At 37.3% G+C, this 26,500-nt stretch overlaps 2 protein-coding genes across 2 annotated transcripts in view; both read left to right on the top strand.

The window, feature by feature from the left end:
• Window positions 1–15,501, top strand: part of LOC135215403 (titin-like) — a 206,828-nt gene extending 191,327 nt beyond the window's left edge. Inside the window, 8 exon segments of the mRNA XM_064250008.1 lie at window positions 1,346–1,405; window positions 2,400–2,705; window positions 2,911–3,216; window positions 6,723–6,827; window positions 8,675–8,869; window positions 10,234–10,439; window positions 11,178–11,277; window positions 13,672–15,501. Coding sequence (XP_064106078.1) covers window positions 1,346–1,405; window positions 2,400–2,705; window positions 2,911–3,216; window positions 6,723–6,827; window positions 8,675–8,869; window positions 10,234–10,439; window positions 11,178–11,277; window positions 13,672–13,865 — 1,472 coding nt within the window. The 3' untranslated portion in view covers window positions 13,866–15,501.
• Window positions 15,502–18,264: 2,763 nt separating this feature from the next.
• The window catches only part of LOC135215381 (titin-like), a 212,409-nt gene continuing 204,173 nt past the window's right edge, over window positions 18,265–26,500 (top strand). The window contains exons 1-2 of the mRNA XM_064249982.1: window positions 18,265–18,356; window positions 24,978–25,140. Coding sequence (XP_064106052.1) covers window positions 25,115–25,140 — 26 coding nt within the window. The 5' untranslated portion in view covers window positions 18,265–18,356; window positions 24,978–25,114. The remainder of the gene's footprint in view (window positions 18,357–24,977; window positions 25,141–26,500) is intronic.

The raw sequence follows: 26,500 nt of genomic DNA, 5'->3' as shown, positions 1-26,500 counted from the left end.
TCCAATAATTTGAAGTCCTTGAAGTTGCGAATTCGTTTGTTCCATAAATGTGTAATAGTGATTAACAGGTAATTCATGGTTGGCATATGTGTGATTCTTTGACATTTCTATGATAATGAATAACTGTTAGATACAAGAGACGGTTTGAGGGGGTGTAAATTTCGAATAGCAATGAAACTTAAAAGTAGGACTACGTTTGACTTCGAGAAAAAATATTTATAAACTTAAAATTTTACGTAAACTAGCAGAATGAGAGTAGTTGCTTTGTTATTAGGTGTACTTGTTGAAAAGTATTTTTTCCCTGTGCGTGTCTCCGGGAACAAGATTTGTGAAATGAATAGTGAGGGGAAAGTGTGAGAGTTGTGGTTTAAGAATCCCTTTTTTTCTTGTCTGTCCCTCAATGTGTTTCATCTAAAAATAATAATTAAATAAGAATTCTCCAAAAAGCTATTTTTGGATTTAAATGCATATAGATATGCAGAAATTTTAAAATCTTTAAATAACTTGCATGTGTTTTCTTATAAATATGATAATCTTTTCTACGTTTTACAGTAAATTTGCAACATCTGAAAACACATACAGCTATAAATTCAACTGACATGCAATATCCAAGTACAGTAATTCTCATCTTACAGCTGTTTCTACTTAACTTCACTTGGAGAAAGAAATTATATTATATCATGGTAATCATACATTATCACAAGGCATGATCATTTTTTTCATTCACTCCGTAATTTTTTTTTTAATTATTGTAGATTTCACCATTTTGACTACACCCCAATATCCATTCATCAGATCTTTGTTTTTTATTGGAAATGTTTACGTAATAATTCACCTTAATTTTGAAATGGGTTTAAATTAGATTTTGCAAACGCTTTTTAGATTGTTTTTATATCTCACCTTATTTCTTACTAGAAGCTCAACTTTCTCTGTTGAAAAAATACGGATTTATTCAAATGACTCTACGTTTTTATACATTTGACTTTTTCTTATCCGCCATAAAAAAAACTGACACAACATTGCATCGAAAACTCAACAGATAATGTTTCTTATATGTTAGTACTTCCTTCTCTCTAAACACCCCGGATACGATCTGAGTTTCTTAATCACAAAAGCGATTGATGTATTAACCAATGAATTGTGACCCTTAGCACAATCGTGTTGTTTCCAAACAAACCCGTTCATTGACTGATAAGTCTACGTCTCTGTTGTCCCCGTGAGCATCATTCATCCTAAGGAAACTGTATCACGACACCTCATTGTTGCGACTTCTGTTAGCCGCCATCACGCTGTTGATATATTGCCTTTTTGTAACACATATATATCTTGCTCACCCAACACACAGAGGAGGAAAAGGAGTACCAGGTGTGCGCCCTCGAGGTCATTGAGGAAGAAGTCAAGAGGGGTAACTTATTCCAACCACACGAATTGTCAATCATGCTTGATGCTGCTATGCTCTGCCCACAATATCCTTATTCTTATCACTTGTTCTCTTTGACCCGCTAATGACATGCATCCAGTATACCCTACAGACAGCATACAATCCAATGGCCAAAATTTTCAAGGCCGATTAATGCCTTTTTTTGGATTCCCAGTTACTATGATTTTTTACTTTTTGTATTATTTTGCCTTGCATTTACTCCGAAACAGTACTAAAACATGCTGCACAGTAGTGTCAGTTGACATCCCTGGCAAACAGCACATAACCCATAGACCAACCCAGAATTAGTTTTACACCAAATGAACATTTTTGTTTTAAGTTGATTCAGCCTTGTAAAGTAACACTTGCTCACAACCATTTCACTTACCTTGTACACATATTATTTTACTCAATATTCTAGTTAGTGTTATATTTATTTTACCCCGGGTTTTCTCTTTTCTTAGATGTGCATTAAAAACAAACTTCATAAATATATATACGATGTATATATATTTAAATATATATATAAATATGTATACTATGTATATATATTTACATATTTATGTACAGTAATCTGTATACTGTAGTAAGTATAAATCTTACCTTGATAAAATCGCGTAGATGATACTTTTACAACTGAACTCCAGTTGCTTTTCACTAAAAATGAAATAATAGTAAGTGTTTTTTCAATGACAGAAAACTTTTCTCTGTTGATGTTAATAACACAATTATACCAGTAATGGTTGTTAGCTGATGCAGTATTTTCCTCTTGATAAACGCCTCTGAGGCAATGTTTTAACTGTGATGAAAAAAAAATGGTAATTATAAAGTATTTCTCGTCCGTACATAAAAAAAAAATGTCCTGAAAACAGTGCTAATAAAAACCAAAATGTTTGAAGAGGAAATTATTGATTACGTTGTCAACTGTTCCTGGATCTTGAATCATTGCCATGTATAACACACTGTTCTTTTCTAACAGAGCGACCAGGACCTCCTCTGGGTCCTCTTATGGTTACCGAAGTTACCACATCTTCTGTCAAACTGGCCTGGAAGACACCATCACACGATGGAGGAATGGCAATTACATCATACTACATCGAGAAGCTCGAAAAGACCGGGAAACAGTGGCAGAAGGTGGCTGATGTTGGTGCCGACTGCAGGACCTACACTGTCGCAGACCTCGTTGACGGACATGAATACTTCTTCAGAGTATTTGCCCTTAATCCTGTTGGTATATCCGATGCTCTCGAAGTGTCACAGACCATCGTCATCAAGAGTCCATTTGGTATGTTGAATGAAAATGTATTGATGCAGGTTACTGGCTCACACCATACATCCCAATACAAAATGGTTGCTATGGTTTTTATCCAGTGTAATTACATTTAATGATAAAACTGATTTATATATCTAATAGAGGGAAATTGGCTATACCTTTTTTCATGTTTAAGAGGAACAAGATGCTGATAAAATATTTTGTAACTAAATTTCAGACAAACCTGGAATGCCGATTGGACCATTTGACGTCTCCAACATGACTGAGTCTTCCCTCAATCTCCACTGGGATGAGCCAGAGTCTGATGGTGGCTCTCCTATCACTCACTACATCATGGAAAAGCGAGAATCTACCAAGAAGGCTTGGTCCAAGGTCGGCCAGACTTCAGCAGATGTTACAAACATGGAAGTCACTGGTCTGAAAAAAGGTACCGCCTATTACTTCCGAGTATTTGCCTACAATGCTGTTGGCCAAGGACCACCTCTACAACCTGAAGAGCCCATCACAGCAGGCAAGAAGATCAGTGAGTAGAGCACGTGGCTGGGGTACTGCCCACGTGGAGTTAGCCGGGAGGGGGGAACAGCCACAATCATGCACACGCTCTGCCGATACAGACATCCTCAAACACCACTTGTTCTAAACTGCATTATTAACAAAATTTTCATATGTTCATATCACCATATACATTGGATAGTGGGAAAAAAAGTCATAGCCCTCACTTTTTATTTCAACTTGATTTCTTCAGTAACATTACTAAATCCAGTTGTCAATAACAACTCTGCAAAGCAGAAATATCCGTCGGCAGGGCGCGGGCCCACAACACAATACCGTCGTTACGTCACCAGACACAACTGACGTCATGACTCCCACCAACAACACCAAACACAGTAGCTGACCCGTGGCAGAACCACCGCCGTAGAAAAGCCAGCATGGCCTGAGGCGAGCATGATTTACACCGGCCAGAGAAATCCTTCCCATTTCTTCTGATATTCTCTAGCAGCCTTTCTTTTTTTCTTAATAATAAAAAAAAACTAAGGTGCTAGTGGGGTCTGTCAGGAAGATTAGGGAAGAATTTCCTCTGAGCTTGATCCGTCTTATCTAGATTTCCAACTTGCACATCCCACAGCCGGTTTACATCCCATACTCTATCCACACGAGGTGTGTTCTCATCAAATAATATGGAAGACAGTCAGTAAATGGTGTATACTTTGATAAATCACTTCTGATGCAGAAACTCTTGTGAAAATTAAATATTACCTACATTCCCTCTTATAAATGAGATCGAAATAGATAATTTACATGATGACTAAATACAGATATTTCATTTATTGCCATTCATTTTAGCAAACCCAAATTTAATACTACAAAAGTATATGGGACAACTATTGATAACCGGATTCTGATGATCACCGTCTGTTTTTGGAGCATTATTATTGCAAATTTGTACTATTAAAATTAGGAATTTTATCTGGATCGTAGCCTCCATTATTATTAAGTACTTGATTATTATATTTAAAAAAATCTACCTCCCTTTCGGTAACGTAAATATTTTCATTCTGCAAAAGATTGAATTTCATTCTTTAAAATAGTTCCACTCGTAATGCTCTTAATCATTTACTTTTTCTTTCTATTTTGGTATGCAAAGAAGCAAAGGAGAAAAGTTGAATTTTTGCATAATTATATTGTATGTGCGCATGATGGTGACCATTGGAACAAACAATACATAAGACATATTCCTTGCACAAGTTTAAGTTAAATTAGGACCATTTATTATCGGTGTTGTAAATACTGAAATACAGAAATACACTGTCCACTTCGTAGTTATATGCTTACTGATTACTTGTACACAGGGTTAACAAACTGTACCTGGTTGTGGGTTTGTTGAACAGTTAGCAACATTCTTTGACCAGTATTAGTCATGCAGTGAATATGTCTTTGTGTGGGATGTTTAATGTATAATTTCCCCTTGAGATGATCTTAAAGCAGTCCTTTTGAAGTTGATCGTTTCGTTATAGAGTGTTCTTAGAATGTGGCATGTTGATCCCATCCGTGGGAAAGAGTTAGCCTCTATATGGCAACGTTATGGACATGTTGCTTAAATGGCGGCTCTTGACCTGAAAGACAGTAAAAGGGACAATTTTGCACATTAGACAAGTACTGATGCTTTTTGTAGTCTTTTCCGCCTTGTATTGTTGCTTTTTGCTACTGTTAGTAGCTTCCGTTTTCTGCTAAATATTGATTAGCTAGGTAAATATTTCCCAAAGAATAAGTATTGTCTTAAAATATGTCAGTGTTATAACTGTCAGAGGTGTTTTTGACCATCGCAAATTTGTTTACAAGAATTATAATTATCCGTTGGTATTTCACTCCCCAAAGGTAACAGTGAACATTGATTATTACCGAATAGCTGCTACATGCTAAAGTGAAAATCACAAACATTGATGTTCCCTCCCCTGCACATGGGACAAGCATGTTTGCTCTCTTTTAATTAAAGACGAAAGTGCATGGAATAAACACATTCAAGTTTTACATGGCATATGAGATCACATATCACCTTTCACAGCTGCTTCAGCAAAACATGAATTCTCAGTCATGCTAATGCTAAGGGAATGGAAACAGGGCCTGATTCTAAGGAAAGACCCTACCATGAATGAGCAACGATGCTTTGTCTGAGTGAAGGGTCTCGGAGCTCTCTCGACCTTGAGCCTCACTCTAAGAAAGACTCAGTTTAAGAGGCAAGGAGGCAGCTAATCAGACATTGCATCGTAGCTCTGAATTTCTGTTCTCTTTGCTTTTTGTTATTATTATACGTTTACATGGATTAGGTTAATGGGGAACTTACACAGTTAGTGGCAAATCCATATGGGCAAAATACCCTTCTTGTTGTTTTAGTTTTAAAAGCAAATGTTGAACAGTAATGAATAAATATCAGTTTAGCCCTCATTGTTCTTTAAAAGCAGTTCTGCATGGTTGCAGCAGAGCAAGAATTCTTTCCTGGATTGTCCAATTAGTCAGGTTTTAGTGCAAGAGACATAAATTGGAATCATTTGTATAAATCCAGGGAACCTCTCTTGAGAGCTCAAAGAATTCCTGCTCTTGTCATGCCACAGTTTTCTTAGCTAAAAGACTTAGTCCTTTCATGAAGAAAAAAAATCAAAGCTATTCTTAAAAAGATATTTAACTTTTTTAAGTCAAGTTGTAGTTCTTCTCTTAGGCTTTTTGATGGAGCTGTGATTGAGATTGGCTGAGTGATTGACTTTATGTGAACTGGCGTCGCAACGACCTGTGATTGCGAAATCTTTAGTTCTCGCAGCATGGTAATCTTAGTTTGAAGTAACCGTTTACATTTAAGCGTGTTTTCGACATCGGCCTTGCAACACTTGGCATATGCATAGTGTTTTTAGATTGATTTTCCATGTTGTAAATAGACTTGCTTTGAAAGAGCACGGTAAACTGCTTTGAAGTTACTTTGATATATGGTTTGGATGTTTTTTTTTTATGAATTTAGTGACTTGCATTGCTTCTGATCACCGAGTTGTCAGTAAACTGAGTTTCATAATTGCTGATAGAATTTGCAGTTACTTTTCCTACAGCAAGTAGCACATTATTAATTTTGCATTAATCCTCTTCTGTAAATATCTTATATAAACTTTGTTTCGGAGAATCTTTTAAGTCATGAAAATAAAGCTACTATTATGTCACTATAATGTACATATTATTGGAATAAGATATGAAGCCACTACCACTTTTATTCACATCTTTCAGAATAACTTCACTCTTAAATAACCAAGTAAAAATCAGCGTAATTAACACTTTAAATTACCGACCTAAATCACAAAGAAATTCATTATTCTAAATAAAAGACTAAACTTTCGCATAAACTTCCACCAAAGTCATGGCTCCACTGTTAGCCTTCTTAACTTGGAATCGTAATATCCAACTTTTCTTGCTACTCCTTGTTGTGTCGTTGGATTTGGATAGGGCACAGTTCATCTTATCCTTTTCTTGACTTTTTTTCCCTCGATATAGCCCCACCATCCAAGCCCAACAGTCTCCAGGTCATTGACGTGACCACGAAGACTGTGACGCTCGCCTGGGCACCGCCCACCACAACCGGAGGCGCTGATCTCATGGGTGAGTATTCGTGCATCTTTTGCAGGTCCCATCTGTGACAAATATTATCAACCAAACAAAAACTTCTTTCAGTTTTCTTCTTAAGATTGGCAAAGAAACCCACAAAATTATTGTGTATAACGTGTTTACTTATAAGTATTTACATTTTATTTTACCCACTGTTGAGTAAAATAAAATGTAAATACTTTTAAGTAAACACGTTATACACAGTAATTTTGTGGGTTTCTCTTTCAAACAAATATCATTGTTATTTTTTTGCAGAGTATTCCTTTACAAAATTAATGGAGCTGTAGGCTAATTTGCTCTTTTGATGAAGTTTACAGAATCTTGTTGTTTTTAAATCATCTTACGGACTCTTAAGGATGAAGAACCGCCTGAACATGTTGAAGCATGTTGGCGCACGTGTAGCCAATGTCAGACACTTGTATTCATATTTTTTAGATTGAGTTATTTATGGAATATCTGTAAGTATTATTCATAAAAAAATAGAAGCAAGAATAAGCTGTCAAAGTTAAGTCGTAAAAGAATTTGTTCTCATGTTAATTTGCAATATATCAGATGAGAACATTTTATAATCATGACTGTCAGGTAGTCACTGACATAGCCTTCGTTCCCACGTTAAAAAATCATGTAATTTGTTTAAAGGTTGAATGATTTTAGCAAATTTTGTTGTTTTTTTAGTTAATTTTTTTTTTTTTTACTAAATTTAGCACCTGATGTTAATTTTATAATAAGGTAATTCCATATCAGACTTATATATCTTGAGTCGTATGAAGCATAATAATGATGAACTCAGAAGATCAGAAATGTATAATGGTCTAAATTTTACCAAAAGGATCAGAGAGCTACATTAAGAAAGAATCTAAAAGTCTGACTAAAGTTCAGTAAAAGGCCATGTTTCTAGTGGTATATTAATTTTTTCTACTTGCCAGATATTTTCTTATTCGCTGTTCTGTGTCACATCCGCGCCTTTGTGGCATTAATATTAACTCAAAACAAGTGGCTCTGCCCCCTTCTATCAACTTTTCTTCCTTCACCATAGCCCAAGGTTATTTTCCTCTTATGCCCGTAATCCAACTCTCCTTTTCTGTCTGATCTTCCCTCACTTAGTGACAATGATTCTAACATCAAGCAAGTGGCGTCCTGTCATTCTCTCATATCTCTTCCTTTTCTCTTCTATTTTTAGTAATGTTTTCATTCTCTCCTTATTAGACCCTTATTCCCTCACCTTCTTCTTCTGTTTCTTCTTCTACTTCTTCTTCTTCTTCTTCTTTCCGAGCGTTATCCCTACATTAAGGGGTCGGTTACCTGATACCCCTTCTTCTCCACTGCCTTCTATCAAGGAAAGCATCCTCTCTATTCCCTCACCCTTCTTCCCCAAATTCTGGTGATCTTCCCTGACCTTCGCTTTGGTAACAAAGTCAATGGAGTCTGTATTCATTCTTTCCTTCCCGACACTTTTACTTCAGTTTCTTTTCCTCTTAGACCCCTTACATAATTAGCCCCTGCCCCTCTGCTCCCTTCCGTTCCTCTGATCTTCCCTGTCTCCAAAATATCAATTCAAGCTCCTCAGTGGCCTGGTCGGTATGGTGTTGGCGTGCCACCTCGGTGGCCGCGAGTTCGGTTCTCGGAGATTCCACTGAGGAGTGAGAGATGTGTATTTCTGGTGATAGAAGTTCACTCTCGACGTGGTTCGGAAGTCACGTAAAGCCGCTGGTCCCTTTGCTGAATAACCACTGGTTCCATGCAACGTCAAAACACCACACAAACTAACAAACAAACAAAATATCAACTGACCAGCACTAACAGATTTCCGCGTCGCCTTGACTCATTTGCAAACGCTGCAGGTTACGTCATCGAGCGAAGGTTAGTGAATGCCAAGTGGGAGAAGGTGGATACAGTCGACGCCTCCGTCACACTGTATTGCGTCGAGAACCTGAAGGAGAAGTCCGAATACGAGTTCAGAGTCTTCGCCGAAAATCCAGTCGGTCTTAGCGTAGAGGCCGCCATGACGGAGACCGTCAGACTCAAGACACATGCCAGTAAGTCATTCATGTATTTTCCAAACCAAGAGGTGGCTTTGTTTATTATTCATTCATGTCAGTGTTGTCTGTTAAGTATTGAGGGTTATTCATCATTCAAATCTTAATCAAGAGTAGACAGCTAGCAGTCCCGGTAGAGGGGTAGTGCCGTCAGTGCACCTCATTCGGTGCAATGTAGGCATTACTTAAGGTTCTTTGCAGCGTCCCTTCGGCTCCTAGCTGCAACTACTTTCATTCCTTTTACTGTCCCTCCGTTCATATTCGCTTTCTTCCATCTTACTGTCCACCCTCTCCTAACAGTTGTTTCATAGTGCAACTGCTTTGAGGTTTTCCTCTTGTTACACCTTTCAAACCTTTTACGGTCACTTTCCGTTTCAGCGTTGAATGGCCTTAGTTGCCCCAGTGCTTTGGCATAATACCAAAAATCTATATTAATAAAAATCAAAAGACAGCCAGCAGGGGTTTTATGACGTATTAATGTTTCAGAAAGTATAAAAAATAAAAAATCTTTTGCGGAAGGAAATTCAAAAGATGTTTCTTAAAGGATTAAAAGCTTTGTATTAACACTTGAATTTATTTCTTGAGACCAATACTGATACAGAATAGGAATATTATTAGTAAATAATATAAAGAACCTTTAATTGAGAGTTACTTTAAGTAACAGATTTTTTCATCTGCACCAAAGAAAATTATAATTAGAAACCAGTTGCGGTATATGTTCAAATGCTCTGTTAGAACGTATTTCAGTTGACTTGATAACTCCTATGCAAATCATTCGTCATTTGGTGGGCCTCTTTCCTGCCTCACTCTTCAGACTCTGTGAATTTTGATTCGTATTGATGCAACGTGTGATATTGTGAAGAAATTGTTTCTAGAGACAGGGTTAAGGGTTGGAGAAAAGAGGCGGAGAAAACTGAGTAGTAAAGCTCAACTGAGTCTGAGTATAGTAGATTCACATCAATCGTGCATATGATGTCTATAGGCCAGTCCCTTATGACGCTCCTGATTGGCTGTTGATAAGCCAGTGACAGGGCTGGAAACTCTCTCTCTCTCGAGTGTTCAAATAGGCAGGATGTATGTTCCACCGCTCCTGAAAGACGTATCCCTCAGGCGAGATGGAACATTGATCCTGCCCATGTGAACTCTCTCGAGAGACTGCGAGTTTCCAGCCCGGTGATTGGCTTATCAACAGCCAAACAGGAGCGTCGTAAGGGACGGGCCTAGACATCAAATGCACGGTTGATGTGAATCTACTATAGCTGGAGTGAAAAATAATCAAATGACAAACTTTAATTTTCATTTACTTCTGCGCCAAAGACGACGAAGAACAAGTCGCCGGACCTTCATTAAACTCCTCATTTCAGTGCCACCATCACCTCCCACGGCGCCTCTCGAGGTGCGCCCAACAGGCCCTACGAGCCTTATGATCGAATGGGGCGCTCCCGAGAGCGACGGTGGAGCACCTTTGTTGGGATACATCATCGCCATCCGTGACATCAAGAGGACCATGTGGATCGAAGTTGGTCAGGTTGGCGCTAACTTCACCAGGCTACACATCAAGGAGCTGCAGGTTGGTGTTCGAGAGAGAGAGAGAGAGAGAGAGAGAGAGAGAGAGAGAGAGAGAGAGAGAGAGAGAGGTTTGATACATTGGTTCCAACTCTCAGTGCCCAGAAGTACTCTCGACAAGAAATTCTGATTATTCTTAATGAGAGTATTGAAACATTACCAGTTTTTTAACGTACGATACTAATATGGATTTGGATGATACTGAAATCTACTGATTTGAGAGAGAGAGAGAGAGAGAGAGAGAGAGAGAGAGAGAGAGAGAGAGAGAGAGAGAGAGAGAGAGAGACTTATAAACGTATAGAATGTTTACTCACAGATCGGGAGTAATGTTTCTCTGATTCTCGTTCCTTGTTAAACAGTTTTTGATTTGGAGATGATTTACGAGTATATTATATATTCAATAAAGTAAGAGAAATATGCATTCGTCATGAAAACAGTTTCTTGCTTGTTCTTCTGGAATATAGAAAGCTCTTCATAGGATTATCAGAAGGTCATCGACCTGCCATTTATTTGATGGTTAAGATTCGTTTTCAGGATTTCATGCAGCCTCGATCCTGTTTCGCAGTGATTAAAAACATCAACTAAGACAAATAACAGAATACCCTTCGATTATAATCACATTTTTGAGTCATAAATTACATTTTTTTTAGAAGTATGCATCCCTCGGTTATGTCTATTCTCTTGAAGCGCCAGTTATGACTTTCCACTGATATAACCAGAGTTCCCTATTATTCAACCACAGGAGGAGCACGAATACTTCGTGCGCGTATTCGCCCGTAACGAAGTAGGTTCCAGCGACCCTCTGGAAATCGACGAACCCGTTAAGATTATCAGGCCAGCCGGTGAGTAAGGGAAGACAATCCTCAGTTGTCTTCTGTCATGTTGGTTTTTATTCAGATAGTATTCAAGTCTCGAATATTACAGGTGGTAGGCTTTGTAATTTATTATAGCTTAGCATTTACGAGGGGAGAGTTTCCCCCGAAAAGGGACTTCTAAAAAAAATCAGGTCACCAAAACTTGCCTTCCTCCCAAGGTCTAGATTGAATTTGTTAACTTCCATAGTAAGGTTGAAATTAAAATTATTTTGTTGTTCATTTGCAATTGCATTGCTTCCCTTGAGGTGGACGCAGGTTTTGGTGCGCCTGTTCGGTCAAGATTGCGTTTCTAAATCAGATGTTTATTTAAGCAAGATAAGGTGTAGTGGATAACCCATTAAAAACCTTTGCGCGCCCTTCCCTATTCATCGTAGTTTCCGCTTATCTTTATTTAACTCTTGCATCGCTCTTATCCACTCACACTAATCTCTTCTTCCTTTCCTATTTTTGGTCTTCAAATCGACTTCTTTTAGTTAGTTGTAGTACATCTTTTGCTCAACATCAATTCCTGGTTTCCTTATACATGTATATATTTGTTTATTTACTTATAAGCATAATATTTATATCCATTTAGATGTGATTTGTCTTATGTAGTTGTAAACAGATTTTTGATAACGTAGCTGCTTCATACCATGCCTTTTCAGTAGTTTATATATTAGTCTATTTATGACAAATTTTTTCCTTTCGCAACCAACCCCCCCATCAACCGAGGGTGTGAAGACTTCGACCCCGTTTCAGAATTTTATAGGTTACTCAGATATGATGATTATTAAAAGCTGTAAGAGTACTAGACATTTTTCAGTTACAATGATTTTCGTTGAAGTCTTTACAGTCTGGGAGAAGTAACGTGTTCATTGTACTTTAGTTCCAGGGCATTATAAAATTCACTTACGTAATTCCTTTCATTGCCAAAACTAACTGTTTCTAGATTCCCTTCAGTAGCTCTCGAGATTTTTTTTCTTCCTAACCCTTGGTAACATAACCCAGCTTAACAGCACTGAGTTTAGGGTTCATATCTACACAAGAGCAGTGAAGGATTTATCCTTTTCAGAGAATTCAAAATGCATTGTCATGGCTCCTGCCCAGTTGCTTTCGTTCCACAGCTAACATGTCTAAAATGGAAAGAGAAAAGAAATGATGATCTTGGATCAGTTTCTTGATCGGTTTCCAACGCTGCCATATTTCACTGTCATGGACACGCGGTGTTCGGCGTCAGTTTCATTTTCGTATTTTTTTCCAGCTAATTTTTTTTTTCGTCTTTGTATTTCGTGATGTTTGTAGCGCTCTTGCATGTTGTACCTTCAGTGAAATGCTTTCCTCTGTCTGTGTTTTCATTTGTGCCACGAAGGAAGGAGCTATTTAACAGTGAATGGTTCGCAAGGCCTTGATTTGATGCGGACGTATTAGTACATACAGTCCGGTCCTAACTGTATTCACCTACTGACACAGTAATCAGCATTAAATATCATTTGTTGAAAGGAACTCTTAAGCTCTTTATTTTCTCTTGATAACCTTAAATACCACAATAACGTAAAAAATGGAAGATTAACCTTACAGATTCTCAGGTAGTAGGCCCATCATATTTAATTCGATAAGAAGTGGTCAGGTGCTGACAACTGTACATACTTCAAGTGTTACCTCGGGCCTACAAAAGTAAGTAAAAGGCGAGGGCATTTTACAAGGGGACACGACGCAATAATTAAAATGCAGTCTGGTTTTGTTATTGCTGTCCATACATTAACTGAAGAAGATTACTTGCAATTATTGACTGCATCTATGTATGATAACTGAGGAAAAAGTAATGGGAATGTTGAAATATGACCTTGAAGTATTATTATTAATCATAGTTTTCGTCCTGTATCCGTTACTTGTTGCATTATTGAGAGTCCCTTTCAGTACTATAGCTGGGCAGGATGTCTTTTTTTTTTTTTTTTTTTTTTTTTTTAATCTGGGTAGAGAAGAACATTTCGTATCCCTCGTCTTCGTCAGTGGGAATTCTAACTTCCTTTGAATCGGAATCACCATTAGGTCTTGACCTCGAATTCACTAACCGGACTTGAGTTAACCATCTAGAGATCTTGACAGGAAGTCCTCAATTCCGCTCGCTTTCAAAATCCTTTTAAAAGACAGAGGGAAGATTATTTGGAAATGTTTAAAATTCATCGATTAATCCAGTTGCTAGAGTGGATGAAGTGTCCCCTTTACATTTCTCTCAAGCCCCGTTTGGTTGTACGCAAAGCGGCCTTACCCACCATGCCCCCTACCCACCCCCGTTACTTCCCCCGTTGTCCTCTAAAACCAAGGATAAGAAATATTTGGAGGTTGTCCTTGACATATCCCCGTTCCTCTCTGGCACCACAGACTTCACCGAGTTGCCCGAGGATGACGCGGCGCCGTCCCTCTCCTACTCGACGACAGAGACTCTGTCCTGGATGCGAGAGGCCGGCATGGATGCCGACATCTATTCGTACGCCAGAGGGCGGCTCCTCAATCGGGACGAATACTTCTTCAAAGTTTGGCATCGTGGCGTTGACAAACCCGACGGTCAAAAATAGAATAAATCTCATTAGCAATTCATCACCATTTATCATTATTTTTAGTAAACATTTTTTTTAATTGTTGAAAGTATATAATTGTCTACTTGTTATTCACTTTTCAATGTTGATGTACATTGCCGAATATGGAGAATGATTATTGTCTCTCATGTTGATGGACAGATTGTGGATTCCCCTTCCAGTTGATTCACTGGGAAACAATGGAGAATTTTATTGTAATTATTACCATGTCCCTGTCAATTGCGAACGAGAAGTTGTATTTAATCCCTTTTCAAATCTCTTGAGAGATAGACACTAGGATTTTTTTTTCTCGACTTCGTTTAATACGTCGACGACGACTAGAGGCTTCTCAGGCGGCGCACAGCCTGCCGGAGGCCCTAAGCCGCACTCATGTTTTTATGTATAAAAATGATGAATAGAAAGAGAAAACAGACTTGTCTGCCATAAGTTGTTGGGTCCTTGCTTTTTGGTTTGATCCTCATCAGTGATACCAGCGTGAAAATTTCCCGTTCTGGGCTTTCCTTAGTACACCTCAGAGGATTGTCAGACGTCACCTCCAGAATGACGACCCCTTCTTGAGATGTTCACCTGTGCACACCCCTTCCAAAGAACAGACCCGGAATTTTTCACCTGTGATATTTCTCCAGCGGCTTTTCCCCTCATATTCCAAGAAATGAAATCGAAGATATATTTTGCATAAAAGGAGCGACACTTAACGTTGCCCGTCAGTTGTGCCCTTTTCATGAACACTATCTTGGAAAAGCCGGTTATTCCATCTCATGGACCAAAATCTTGTGGCTGTACGACTCTCTATATATGATATAAAAAATCCCTATTTTGTTTACTGTGTAACTGAAACGATAGTCTTTGTAATGTCTGACCTTAGACTCAGGATATATGTTTAAAATATACTTCCCATAGTATATGATTATATTGTACATGATATTCACGGTTTCGTTTTTGTCTCACGACCACGACTGTGTCTCAAAACTACACCCCTAGATAAACAAAAACTGCACACACACACTATAAATGAACCTTATAATTGTGTATTGTACTGTGATAAATGCATTCATTTATATATGATTCAGCTGGTTGCTTGCACAAGCACATAGGATTAAAAATCAGAGCTAGTAAATATCGAATGTTTATTCTCTTGTGTTGCCTTATTTTTTCCCAAAATTTCTATGGGATGGTCACTAGATAGGCCGTGTGAGGTGCCCCCATCGGTAGGCCTAGGTTTATACGTTTATGCTGCTGCTTGGGACTTACGTCCTATATTACCATCTGTTTTTATAAACCCAGGCCTTCCCCTGGGGCGTCCTTCACACGAGTTCTGTGCTTTTGCCCATTACCAACACGCTTAAGTCAAGTAAGGGATTAAATATTGACTCATGACGTCACACCTTGCGAAAAACTGGTCACCACCACCGAGACCGTTAAATGCTGCTGCTGTAACTGAATTATGATTTATTTGTTCTATTTTTGTCATTTATTCTTCCCTCCTTCCCTCATTATTATTTGCTCCTTCGTCGTTCCGTCCCTTCTCAGTCATGAGCCAATGGTGACTTGCTTGACTGGCAGTTTGACAAGGCTTGTTGTGTAGATTGGTAAATAAATAAACAGTTTAGCTGATGATGCTGGTTTCATTTTCCGCAAGGCCTTCCACCATTCCCATTCCCTGTCATTCCCTATTATCTAAGAGATTGCATACTTGAAAGCAACTGGACAAGACATGATACTGTATGGACAGAAAGCAATTGTAGGCAGTGATGGTTGATCAATGGCAATAACAAAGATTACGTTCTCCATTCAGGATTAACCCTTGGCTCAGTTGCTTTTAAGCTGGTGATGAAAACCAAGTGTTTCAAAAGTGTTATTTGTCAGAGCTCATAGACATCCACCATACCGTCTAAAATCACGAGAAAGGTGTTTAATGAATACGGTGATATGCAAAGTACATTGAAATGTGTTTATGAAGTTATTATATAATTATTAGTTAGAGAAACTGGAAGCATGGAAATAGTTTCTTATAAAATGAAGATATATTTTCCTTGCACAGATAAGCCGACATTTGTTTATTTGATTATATCAAGAGTAGTACGTGACAAAAAATTGACGTTTGATTGGCTGTAAATTTGCATAATTTTAAGTCAAGACTTATGAGATTCTGTTCGCAAAAAGAGAACAGTTTCTGAAATAATGTGGTCTATTGCCAACACAGGAATACTGAGTGAGTCTATAAGAAATATGATGAAATGGAAATTTGTAGAATTCTCCTAGGGAAAAATTCAAGCTTTTGGTTATTGGGCCTGATCTAATACAATGCAATTTACAAACTTTTTTTGATAAATAGACAGATGGCTGGTAAATATTTCAATAGCGTGTAATAACAATGAAGATTGTGGAAAATTTGGAAAACCATTTAGTTAGTAGGTAGCAGGAATTTTTTTTTAAATCATGCCCATTAGCAAGAAAAAAAATTTGGAACGCTTATCGATTTCCCTAACCTTTGGAAATGAAAGCTGAAAATTGAACCAAGAAACAGCCGTTGACTACTGAATAGCTGTATGGTGTGGTTCTAACTTATTATATACCTGTCACTTTTTGTCTTCCATTTTCCATTGTTAGTTCCTAGGTTCTTCTGTGTGTGTGTGTGACCGCGCGCGTTCGCTATTCAAAATCTTGTATATATTGGACTTCGTTCCGAGATAAAACAATACTTTAACAATCTGTATTACAAAGACGCGCGCTCTCATACACACACACACGCACACACATATATATTATATTCTATCTATATATGTATATAGATATATATATATATATAATATATAAAGAGAGAGAGAGTCTCTTGGTCTAATGACCATAATAGGCTCCTCGCCAGTGATATGGTATAAGTAACATTAGGCTCCTCGCCAGTGATAGGGCAGAAGTTAGGTTTTCCAGTAAGGAAGATTAATTTGGACACGTTCTGTTGGAATCCATTATTCATCTGATAACCTTAGCTGTGAAGGAAGCATTTGGAATTCAGTATACTATAATTTAGTGCACAAGGTGTAGGCGGCCATTTAGGCTAACAACTTCCCAAAATTATAGTGGATTAACTGCGCCTTTTGAAGCTATTCCTCAATTTGGGTAATCTTAGGTGGTCTTGAATGCATTTTTTACCATACGTGTGTACTGAAAGAGATTGTAAGGCTATTTGTTAGGTTGAGCATAAAAAAGAATAAACAAAACTGTTCACTCGCAATACTTCAAGAAAAAGGGATTGAGGCAAAGGTATGATCACACAAACTAAGCACACACACCCAAGTAGTTGATGTCGCCTTGTAGGTTAATCGATATTAGTAAGAAAATTTGCCCTCAAAGAATTGTACCTGGTGACACCAGCTTGTTCTGTACTATGTTAGGAAAGGCTGTTGGCTGTTATCACACGAGCTTATTAAGTAACTTGGCTCAGAAATGTAAAGCTTTATCCTTGGTTACTTGGCAGCCCCATTGTCTTTAGGTCAACTAAATCCTCACTGGCATTTGCAGTTAGCCTGTGTAATAACGATATATTATGTGACAATTTGACAACGGAGTTTCGTGAGTAAAAAAACCTTCAGCTAATCTGCAGACTAAATAAATGCCCTCTCACATACTTGCAGGGGCTCCCGAGCCGGCTGTCCGTAATAAAAACAGGACAAATAGCTATGCTGTTCAGTAACATACCGCAACCAAATATTAATGATCTTATTTAGACAGGCTGAATTAGGTGATGATCGGCGTCGTACATCAGTACCGACCCACGATTGAATATAGTGCTAATAATATAGATAATACTTTAAGAAATGTCCGGTTCATAACAGTTGAAAAAATACACTTAATTACATCACCTACAACGACTACTAAATAAGCTCATTGATTATGCGGTCTATTCTATGTTACCGCTTTCGGTACTGTTGGAATGAACCAAGTGGTGTTTACAGAGTTATCAATATCTTTTTAGTGAAAAGATACCTCAATTTTCATTTCTCGAGAATAGCGATGGTATTATATATGCTATTATACCATGTTATGACAATGACATTTATGCGAAACCCTGGAAGCAATATATAGTGACATTCTGGTATGTGTTTGATAATCAATTTTGTTCTACTGTTACTGGGCAGCAGAAGTTAAATAACAGTTTAGTATTGTTATCAAAATACCTTCTTAAGTGTAAATATGAAAGACGTATATACCAAGTTCACGGAAGACTAGTAAATAAAGGTCTAATGTTTCTGAAACTACTGAAATATCAGCCCGGTTGACTCTCAGTCGTCGTCACTCAGACTCAAGTCGGTCAGGCTGAGGTGATTGGTGGCGAGTGGTGACTGTCTGTGAGTCAAGTTCAGTAGTTGTTTGGAAGTAGTGAATAGTGCTGGTGAAATTTGTCGGTCCATAACTAGCTTTGAACTTCAAATCCGTGGTTTGCTAGAAAATGGTTCGTTTGGAGTCCAAGTGGTAAGTACTCAGAAGTATTTCCACGTCGAGTATCACTTAAAGGGTAATTAGAATATTTTAAAGCACTTTTTCATTCTTACCAAGAGCTATTTCGCCTCGGCGGCAGCCATGTTCATCGTTAGTGGCCTTTTCTGTTTTCGATAGGAAAATTGTAATGTATATTAGGATTGGCATATATTGTTTAGGGAATTGTTATTGTAATGTGTAACAGGATATATTGCAGTGCTGAGTAAAATCAAGAGAATTATTCGTAGGTCAAGATACGAAAATGAAAACCATGTAGCTAGGCCTATAGTACAACTGCAGTTGACCTGGTCTATATATATATTACTACAAAAATAAAGGGAACACTGGTGTAATTATTTCCTTTCTCACATGGTCAGTCTGCGTTTGATAGTGATTGACTAACAGTAAATGTACATTCTACCTCGAAGTCTTGTATAACTCGCAAAGCCTTTTAGACTGCCGTACACTCACTTGTGATTCAAGCATTACCAGAGCTCGGTATGACAAATGCAGTTGCTGACAAGTGTCACAAAACTTATCACTAGGTTATTGAAAATTATACTTATATTTGTTTTGAGAGTGAATTTTCTTTGGTTAGACGGATTTTCGAAGGCACGTTAAGTTTAGCAGAATCAGCCGATACTGCTTATATTAAAAATTCGAGTTAGGCTTATATGCTACCTACATTTGGATTTGAGTGGTAGACTCACATTTTTCATAGGTATACGAAAACCTGGTCATTTAATGCTAGATTATGTTAGGTACTCTCATTATTTATATATATATATATATATAGTATATATTATATATAATATTAATTATATATATATAGATATAAATATATATATATATATATATTGTGTGTGTGTGTGTGAAAGGCAGTGACCACAGATTTCCTCACTTTGTTAAGCCAACGTCCTCCACCTAAAACTTTGGGTTTCCGTGTCTCCGTGGCTAGCTGCAGAAAATATTTTTCTGCTATTTAATTGTCACCTCTCTGTTATTTTTCACCCGCACACCTTATTTAGACCATAAACAGTCTAATTTATATCGATAATATAACAACACAAGCACACGGATGACAAGCCTGTACCTAACAGTCTACTTAGTGAAACGCAAACGAACGATGGGCTTCTGTAATTATATTTTTTTCTTATATCACTGTAGGTAGATAAAAAGCCATTGCTTATGGGAGTGCTAACAATCGATATTCTAATAATGTTTTCCCTGTAAATTATTTGATTAGGCTAATATTCGAAATAGCTTGAAATATTATCAATGAGACTGTCTGGGGCCGTAGGGAGGTGGATAGAGCAGCCACTGCATAGTGGCTGGGAGTCGGGAAATTTCAGTTAATGCATGGCACCGCAAGATGGCAAAGGCATTGTCGCTCTCTCTTCGAAATTATTTGCATATTTATACAGTTTTTTCTTCAGTATACGAATCATTATAATAGCTCAGTGATTGGATATTTCGTGGGTATTTTGCCAAACACCTTATCGAACAAGAGTTTGAAATCCCGTTTGAGTTCCGTCATCCTTAGAGTGTTGATGATAAATTATATAAGGCATGAAGGCGTTTCCCTTTTTCCTTGTTGGGCATTAGAACGCTAGTTAGACAGAATGAATAAATAGAAGTTATAATGAGTAATTCTGACTGAAAGGGAATGAGTGTGTGCTTAAAAGAATGAGATATGTGGCTAATAAGTAACATAGGTCTAGCTTCGTTGGCCCATACTTCATGTTCTAGCGGTAGGTAATGTTAAAGTTTTTTTTTTTTTTAGTTTTAGGACGTAGATATTGATTTGCTCTCAGAATAAGGTTGTTTTTGTATGTATGCAGTGTAACTGCACATATTCTGAATGGTAAGAAAATCGTGACTGGAACAGTTTGCGAGCATCGGTCTAAGTGTACTGTAAATGGTAATTATTGGAAGCTCATCGTTCTTATCTAGTAAACTTTTTGTCTTTCGAGTGCTTGTGTTAGTATGTTTATCCATAAAAATCAACATGCTTATTATTGACATAAGAAGGTTTTTTTTTGTATATACACACTTTCAAATGTGATATTGAGGAAATTGTTTAATATTTATTCGAATAAGCAAAACATATTGGACACATTGATTGTCAGCCAGGCACGAACTACTCTTGCGTAGTGCCGTATCTACATCCTTGGGTGGACAGAGGTGCATTGTAGGCATTATTTAAGGTTCTTTTCAGTGTTTTTTCTGCCCCTAGGTGCAACCCCTTTGATTCAAAGCGCAACTGCGGGGTATTCTCCTGTTACACCTTTCAAGCCTTTTTGCTGTCAAATTGGCAATTTCTTTTTCAGCACTGAATGACCTCATAGCCCCAGGACTTGGCCTTGGGCCTAAATTCTATTTTCTGTTCTGTTCTCAAGTACACGATCACGTAGTTTGGTTAACATTTTATACGCATTAAATGAAATTGCTTGTCACCAAAATTGTTGATTGCGATCCAAAGATGCACAGACCGACAATGTATAATTAATTAAAAGTAGATGAGTAAGTTTCCCTTACTAGGTAATCTTTTATTATAGGCTCAGTTTTACTGCAGTCCTTTGACTATACTCTGCTTTTTTCCATCTGTCCATCCGCCTGTGGTGGTCGCGCATGGTAACACTGTGCCCGGGCTTTAAATACTTAAGCTATGTGTAAGTTTTAGGTAAATAAAAGGATATCTTGGTGTACATTTGCAACTGAAAAGTGTTTTAATAATTTACTGTATGCGAATGACACCGTTAATATTCGAAATAGGATATTATTTAAAGCCCGGGACGCAGCGTTACCTGCGCAAACACCACAGGCGGATGGACAGATGGAAAAAAACAGAGTATAGTTTTTTCTTTTATCATGATGAAGTTATTTCGCAAAACCAAACTAAGCACTCTAGTGTTGGCGAAATGTTAACCAAAAATATTATTAAGAAGAAATTACTTCCATTATTAAGTAAGCACGGTATCTTTTATATATGAATTACTGCTGAGAGACAGGCCAAAATAAAAGAGCAAGTAAACATTTAGGAATTGCATTGAAGAGTAACACAAAGCTTGGTAATGACCAATGTATGCAATTTAATTGAAATGAGCAGAAACTAGAAGAAAACTATAAATTAATAATAGAAAAACTGTTGAATTGATTAAAAACTTCAGAATAGTAAAGCCGAAGGGAAATGTGACTTGAGAGTGTTTATAAAAATAAAAGATGTGGAGGAAGTAGTACCAAAAGACAAAACGGAATTAAAGAAATGAATAGATTGGTTTAAAAACCATAGTAGATTGGAAGGAGAAATGAAGATATGTCTATAAAAAGGGTCAGAGGAGTAGACGTGAGGTACATAAATGACTTTTCATTTGACCTCAAATATATACCGTATATATCTGACTATGAATCCGTAGCATGGGCTAAACTGGTTCAGGACCATATGCCATTCTATGTTAGGAATGTTTACGAACGAACAAATTATATTGTAGTCGTAATTAAGAGGTAGTAAAGGAGAACCTTCAAGAAAGCAAGAACAGAGGTAAAACAGACAACTAAAAAAAAAAAATGAATCGCAAGCGTATGGTGTATGTTGATATGAATGACAAATTATGAGCTTTGGGGTATACGGCCATGAAGGTGAGGAAAAAGTATTCGAGATAAGGCAACATAAAATGAAACAGTAGCGAAGAGATGCCAATACTCCGGCATTTAATATCAACTTTATGGAGCATTAAGGGAGCATGTAACTGCTGTATTACAAGAAAACAGAACACATTGATATGCTTCCTGAAGAGTAAAATCCTGTAATGAGACAATTCACACACCGGACAATTAGAAGATAGACTTGTATGGCTTTTGGGCCTCATTGTGAACCATTTCACCTTGTACTAGTCGTAAGTAAATCTGAAATAATAAAAATAAAAATATAATTTTCGGAGAAAACTAAGATGAAACAAAAGGAGGAGGTATTGTGCTGGTGGCCGGTAATAAAGTCTCGGGGAAAAAAGTCACACTTTTGGCTGAAACTTTTACTATAGAAGAAAGGCCAGCCGTAATATCTTTTGATGAAATGAACATCGCAAAGTACTGGAATTATGATAAGAGAACATATAGATTAAATAAACCTTGTTGAAAAGTTCTTGTTATCATGCTTAATGGTCTGACCGCTAAATGGAGACAACTCTTATGGTTTTGAATTATGTGTTCATGAGATGGTGATAGGAATGACTGTGGAAGTGGAGAGGAGGCTATCCTGTAATTCCATATGTTTTTGATCTAGTGCCAAACAATCATTAATTTTGGAAGGCTTTTGGGATAGACCCAATGAAATTAACGCCAGTTGCAGTAGAAAAAAATCTATGCTTGCCTGTGAAATGAAATCAAAAGTGAAGAAATTTAGTTTTTTGCAAAATTTAGTTTTTTTTTCCTAAAGAAGAAATTTGAGAAGGATAACAAAAAGAGTAAATCGTCCAATAAAAAAAGTTTTAAGAGTAAAAAAAAATTTCTTGACCTGTTCCATGAAATGTTTCTATTGAATAAATTTTTGGTGTTGTTTTTAAGGAATTTGATGTTTAACTACCCTTATTTGTGGAAAAATATAAGGAACAAAAAAAGAATCTGGCAACTGACATGGGAAATATGGCAACACCCGTTCATTAACGTGATGTCATGCGCAAGGCGATCTTATTTTGGTAAACAACTCGGCAGACCTAATATACCTAGACCGTGGTTAAAACCCTTGTGGGGGCTATCTACGAAGGATTAATGCGACTTTTTTCCCGTGATTTTTTTTCTGTGAATTTTTATCTGGATTCATTGTGCTGAACGTAGGGAAATTCTGTATCAAGTTTCACATTGTTTAGATTAGCCTGAAATTGTTTGTAATTTTGTAATTCATGTAGACTTCCGTTATTTGAGGTTGGGGGATTAGGACAGATATCTAAGTAGCGTAGTAATGGTTATGGCGGAAGTTTAAAAAGAACAAAGAATCATTGATATTGGTGAGCTAAAGATGTACAATAAATAAAGAACTAGTTGAATATGGAAGTATTATTATACTGTAGAACATACTAGACACAGAATTAGTTTTTTCAGAATTATAAAAGAAATACAGGATAATTTTGTGTTAGATTGTAGTAGGCCTAGGGAAAAGAGTAGAGTAAATACGAATGAATGAACTAAGGATGATCTTGTTAAGAGATCAGAGGCTGAACTATTATTATTATTATTATTATTATTATTATTATTATTATTATTATTATTATTATTATTATTATTATTATTCAGAAGATGAACCCTATTCATATGGAAAAAGACCACAGGGGACTTTGCCTTGAAATTCAAGCTGCCAAAGAATGGTGTTCATTAGAAAGAAGTAACAGACGGTAATGGGAAATACAGAAAGAAGAGATCACTTGTGTAAAAAAAATAATTGGTAAATTGATAAATAGATAGAAATATGATTCAGTTATTAAGACAAGAATTGTAAGCGCCTCTGTGGCGTGGTTGGTATGATGTTGGCGTTCCACCTCGGTGGTCGCGGGTTCGATTCTCGACCATTCCATTGAGGAGTGTGAGTTGTGTATTTCTGGTGATAGAAGTTCACTCTCGACGTGGTTCGGAAGTCACGTAAAGCCGTTGGTCCCGTTGCTGAATAACCACTGGTTCCGTGCAACGTAAAAACACCATACAAACAAACAAACACAAGAATTGTAATGAGGTAGTAATGCGTTGCATCTTCGCTTGTACTCTGAATTCCAATCACACATCCCCACTGAGCTGTTTCACAGACCAACGGTGTGATGAATAATAACATTTACATTTGCGAATGAAGGTGAAATTACAGATTACAGGAGAGACATTGCCTGTTTATAAGGGATTTCAGAAGGTACTTACTTTTTTTGCGTAGCGCAGACTGCCCTCGGCCAATCATACTGGGAAAAGACAATAATCCGTAAACAAAATAGATATGTGCAATCCACGAACATAGATCAGTTGTAATCGTTTGAAATGAAAGCTTTTGTGATGGCCTTGGAAACTTAACAAGAATGAAATCAAATGCTTTTGATCGATAGAAATTAGAGGAATTTATTCAAATCGAATGCAAGATATAGTGTAGAAAGAAATAATATACATATGAAATTTGCAGTACCCAGTGATAGCGGATGTATTAAGTTAATTACTGATTGGGAATGTCTGCAACATATATATCAGAAACGAATTGGAAAATATTTACGGAAATGAAAAAGAGATCGCAATGAGAATTTGACATTTGGAAGTAAGGTGCAAGAAAAAGATGCAAATCTCATTTACTTGGAAATATAACACAAAGAGGAAGGAGTAATCGGAAGACAAATAGAATTAACTCCAGATGACATCACCGATTGACCTTATTTACAATCGGTCAGTTAATTCATGTCATCTTGCGTCGCAACGACTTTGGTCATCTGTGTCGAGAATATATTTCTGGTTTGTAGATTTTGGTCCTGTAGGCAGTCATGTGGTATTTTGTATGACGAATCATTTCTCTTTTAATTTTTAACCACTTGAAGTTTGATTATATTTTGACTGAGAGATGAGTGTTCTGATTTAGATATCGATAAATTCTTACAGGAGTCGTTGTGGAACCCGACCGCCCGGTGGGCCCTCTGTTGGTGAGTGACGTCACCAACACGAGCCTAAGGTTGTCATGGCAACCTCCGGAAGATCTCGGAGGCGGAGATCTTACTTGTTACATTATTGAAGCCAGGATGGTTGCCCAAGCTGACATAATCAAGTAAGTATTTCTGTAATCTTTGATCTTCAAGTACGGATTGATCTTTAGTAATTCAGTAATAGTAAGAGTATTCCGCGACTTTTAAGCATCAGGTTCACATTAGAGCAGTCTTTGATAGTCGTGCAAGTGTTAGAGTAAGCATCGCTTTTAAACTGTGTTTACTTTCGTTTATGTAGAGGTATATTTCAACCGGAACCATAGTAGATCAACCTGAGTTGCACACATGCTATCAAGATGGTACCCCACCTTTATCAGTAAAGTGTCCAGTTTTAATAAACTGCGTGCTTTATGAAGCTGAGTGGAAAAAGGTTTATGAGGGAGATCAAGTATGCCAGTCCATTTTACCCCAAAAGATTTTATGTAATAATTTTATTGAAGAATGACATTATTCACAATGCATTTGTTCCTGTTCTTGTAAATGGTACAGGTCAAAATTTTATTCGTAAGTTTGTATCACTTTCCGGATCTTTCCTAGTTAGTGACCCCGACGGGTTTTAACTCAGTATGTATCCACCTTTGCGGCGTGGTTAGTACCAGGATTAATAGAGTACGGGGTTAGACTGTCCCGTCGTTACTGCGCATATTTGTGACGTCATTGGTAGGTGGCCATAAAAGAAAACCAAGAAAACAAGTAAATTAAGGGTCGCTTTGGGAATTGTTTGCCCACACCCATTCTCTATCTCTTTCACGACCTTGTGTGAGAGAGGTCCCCGTTAATCTCCAGGTACTGAAAGATAGTTTCCTTGTCCTTCACTCTGGGGGGTCAAATACTGACTGATGAATTTTTTTTTTTTTTTTACCTGAACCTCAGTTACATCAGCCACGTGACGTCATACGCAAGATTGTCCTATTTTGGTCAGAAGCGGTCTAACCCTGTACTCTATTAATCCTGATTAGTATAAGCCCTTTGGGGATGAGCGTAAAAACATAAACAGAATACTGTAAATATCATAAAGATAATGACACCCAGGAAATATTAGTCCTAGTTAACGACTCCCGAACTTCATTGGGGGTCAAGCATTGGGGGTCACTATCTTGGAGAGATCCAACTTTCCAGTAAAAGATGATGTTCTACTTTACTGAGAAGAATTTAAATTTGTTTTTTTTAAAATAATTCCGATAAGCTTTGCGGTTATGTATCTTATAGTGCTCTAACATTCCAATCTGCATCAGTTGTTATTATGTTGGGGACTGAGGTTCCCTGAAGTGAATTGAAGATAGAAGTATTATTGGTAAAGTTGCATAAGACTGGCTGCTTGGTTTTGTTTAATAATTGTAATCTAATAAAGATTTTCCGCATCTGGTAGCTTGTAAAATTGTTTTGGTAAAGTTTCAAATTGTAGTTGTTTTCATGAAATAC

The sequence above is a fragment of the Macrobrachium nipponense genome, chromosome 19, assembly GCF_015104395.2.
Source record: "Macrobrachium nipponense isolate FS-2020 chromosome 19, ASM1510439v2, whole genome shotgun sequence".
Classification (NCBI taxonomy): domain Eukaryota; kingdom Metazoa; phylum Arthropoda; class Malacostraca; order Decapoda; family Palaemonidae; genus Macrobrachium; species Macrobrachium nipponense.
The sequence above is the reverse complement of the archived record's forward strand: the minus strand, read 5'-3'. Positions and strand labels throughout refer to the sequence as shown.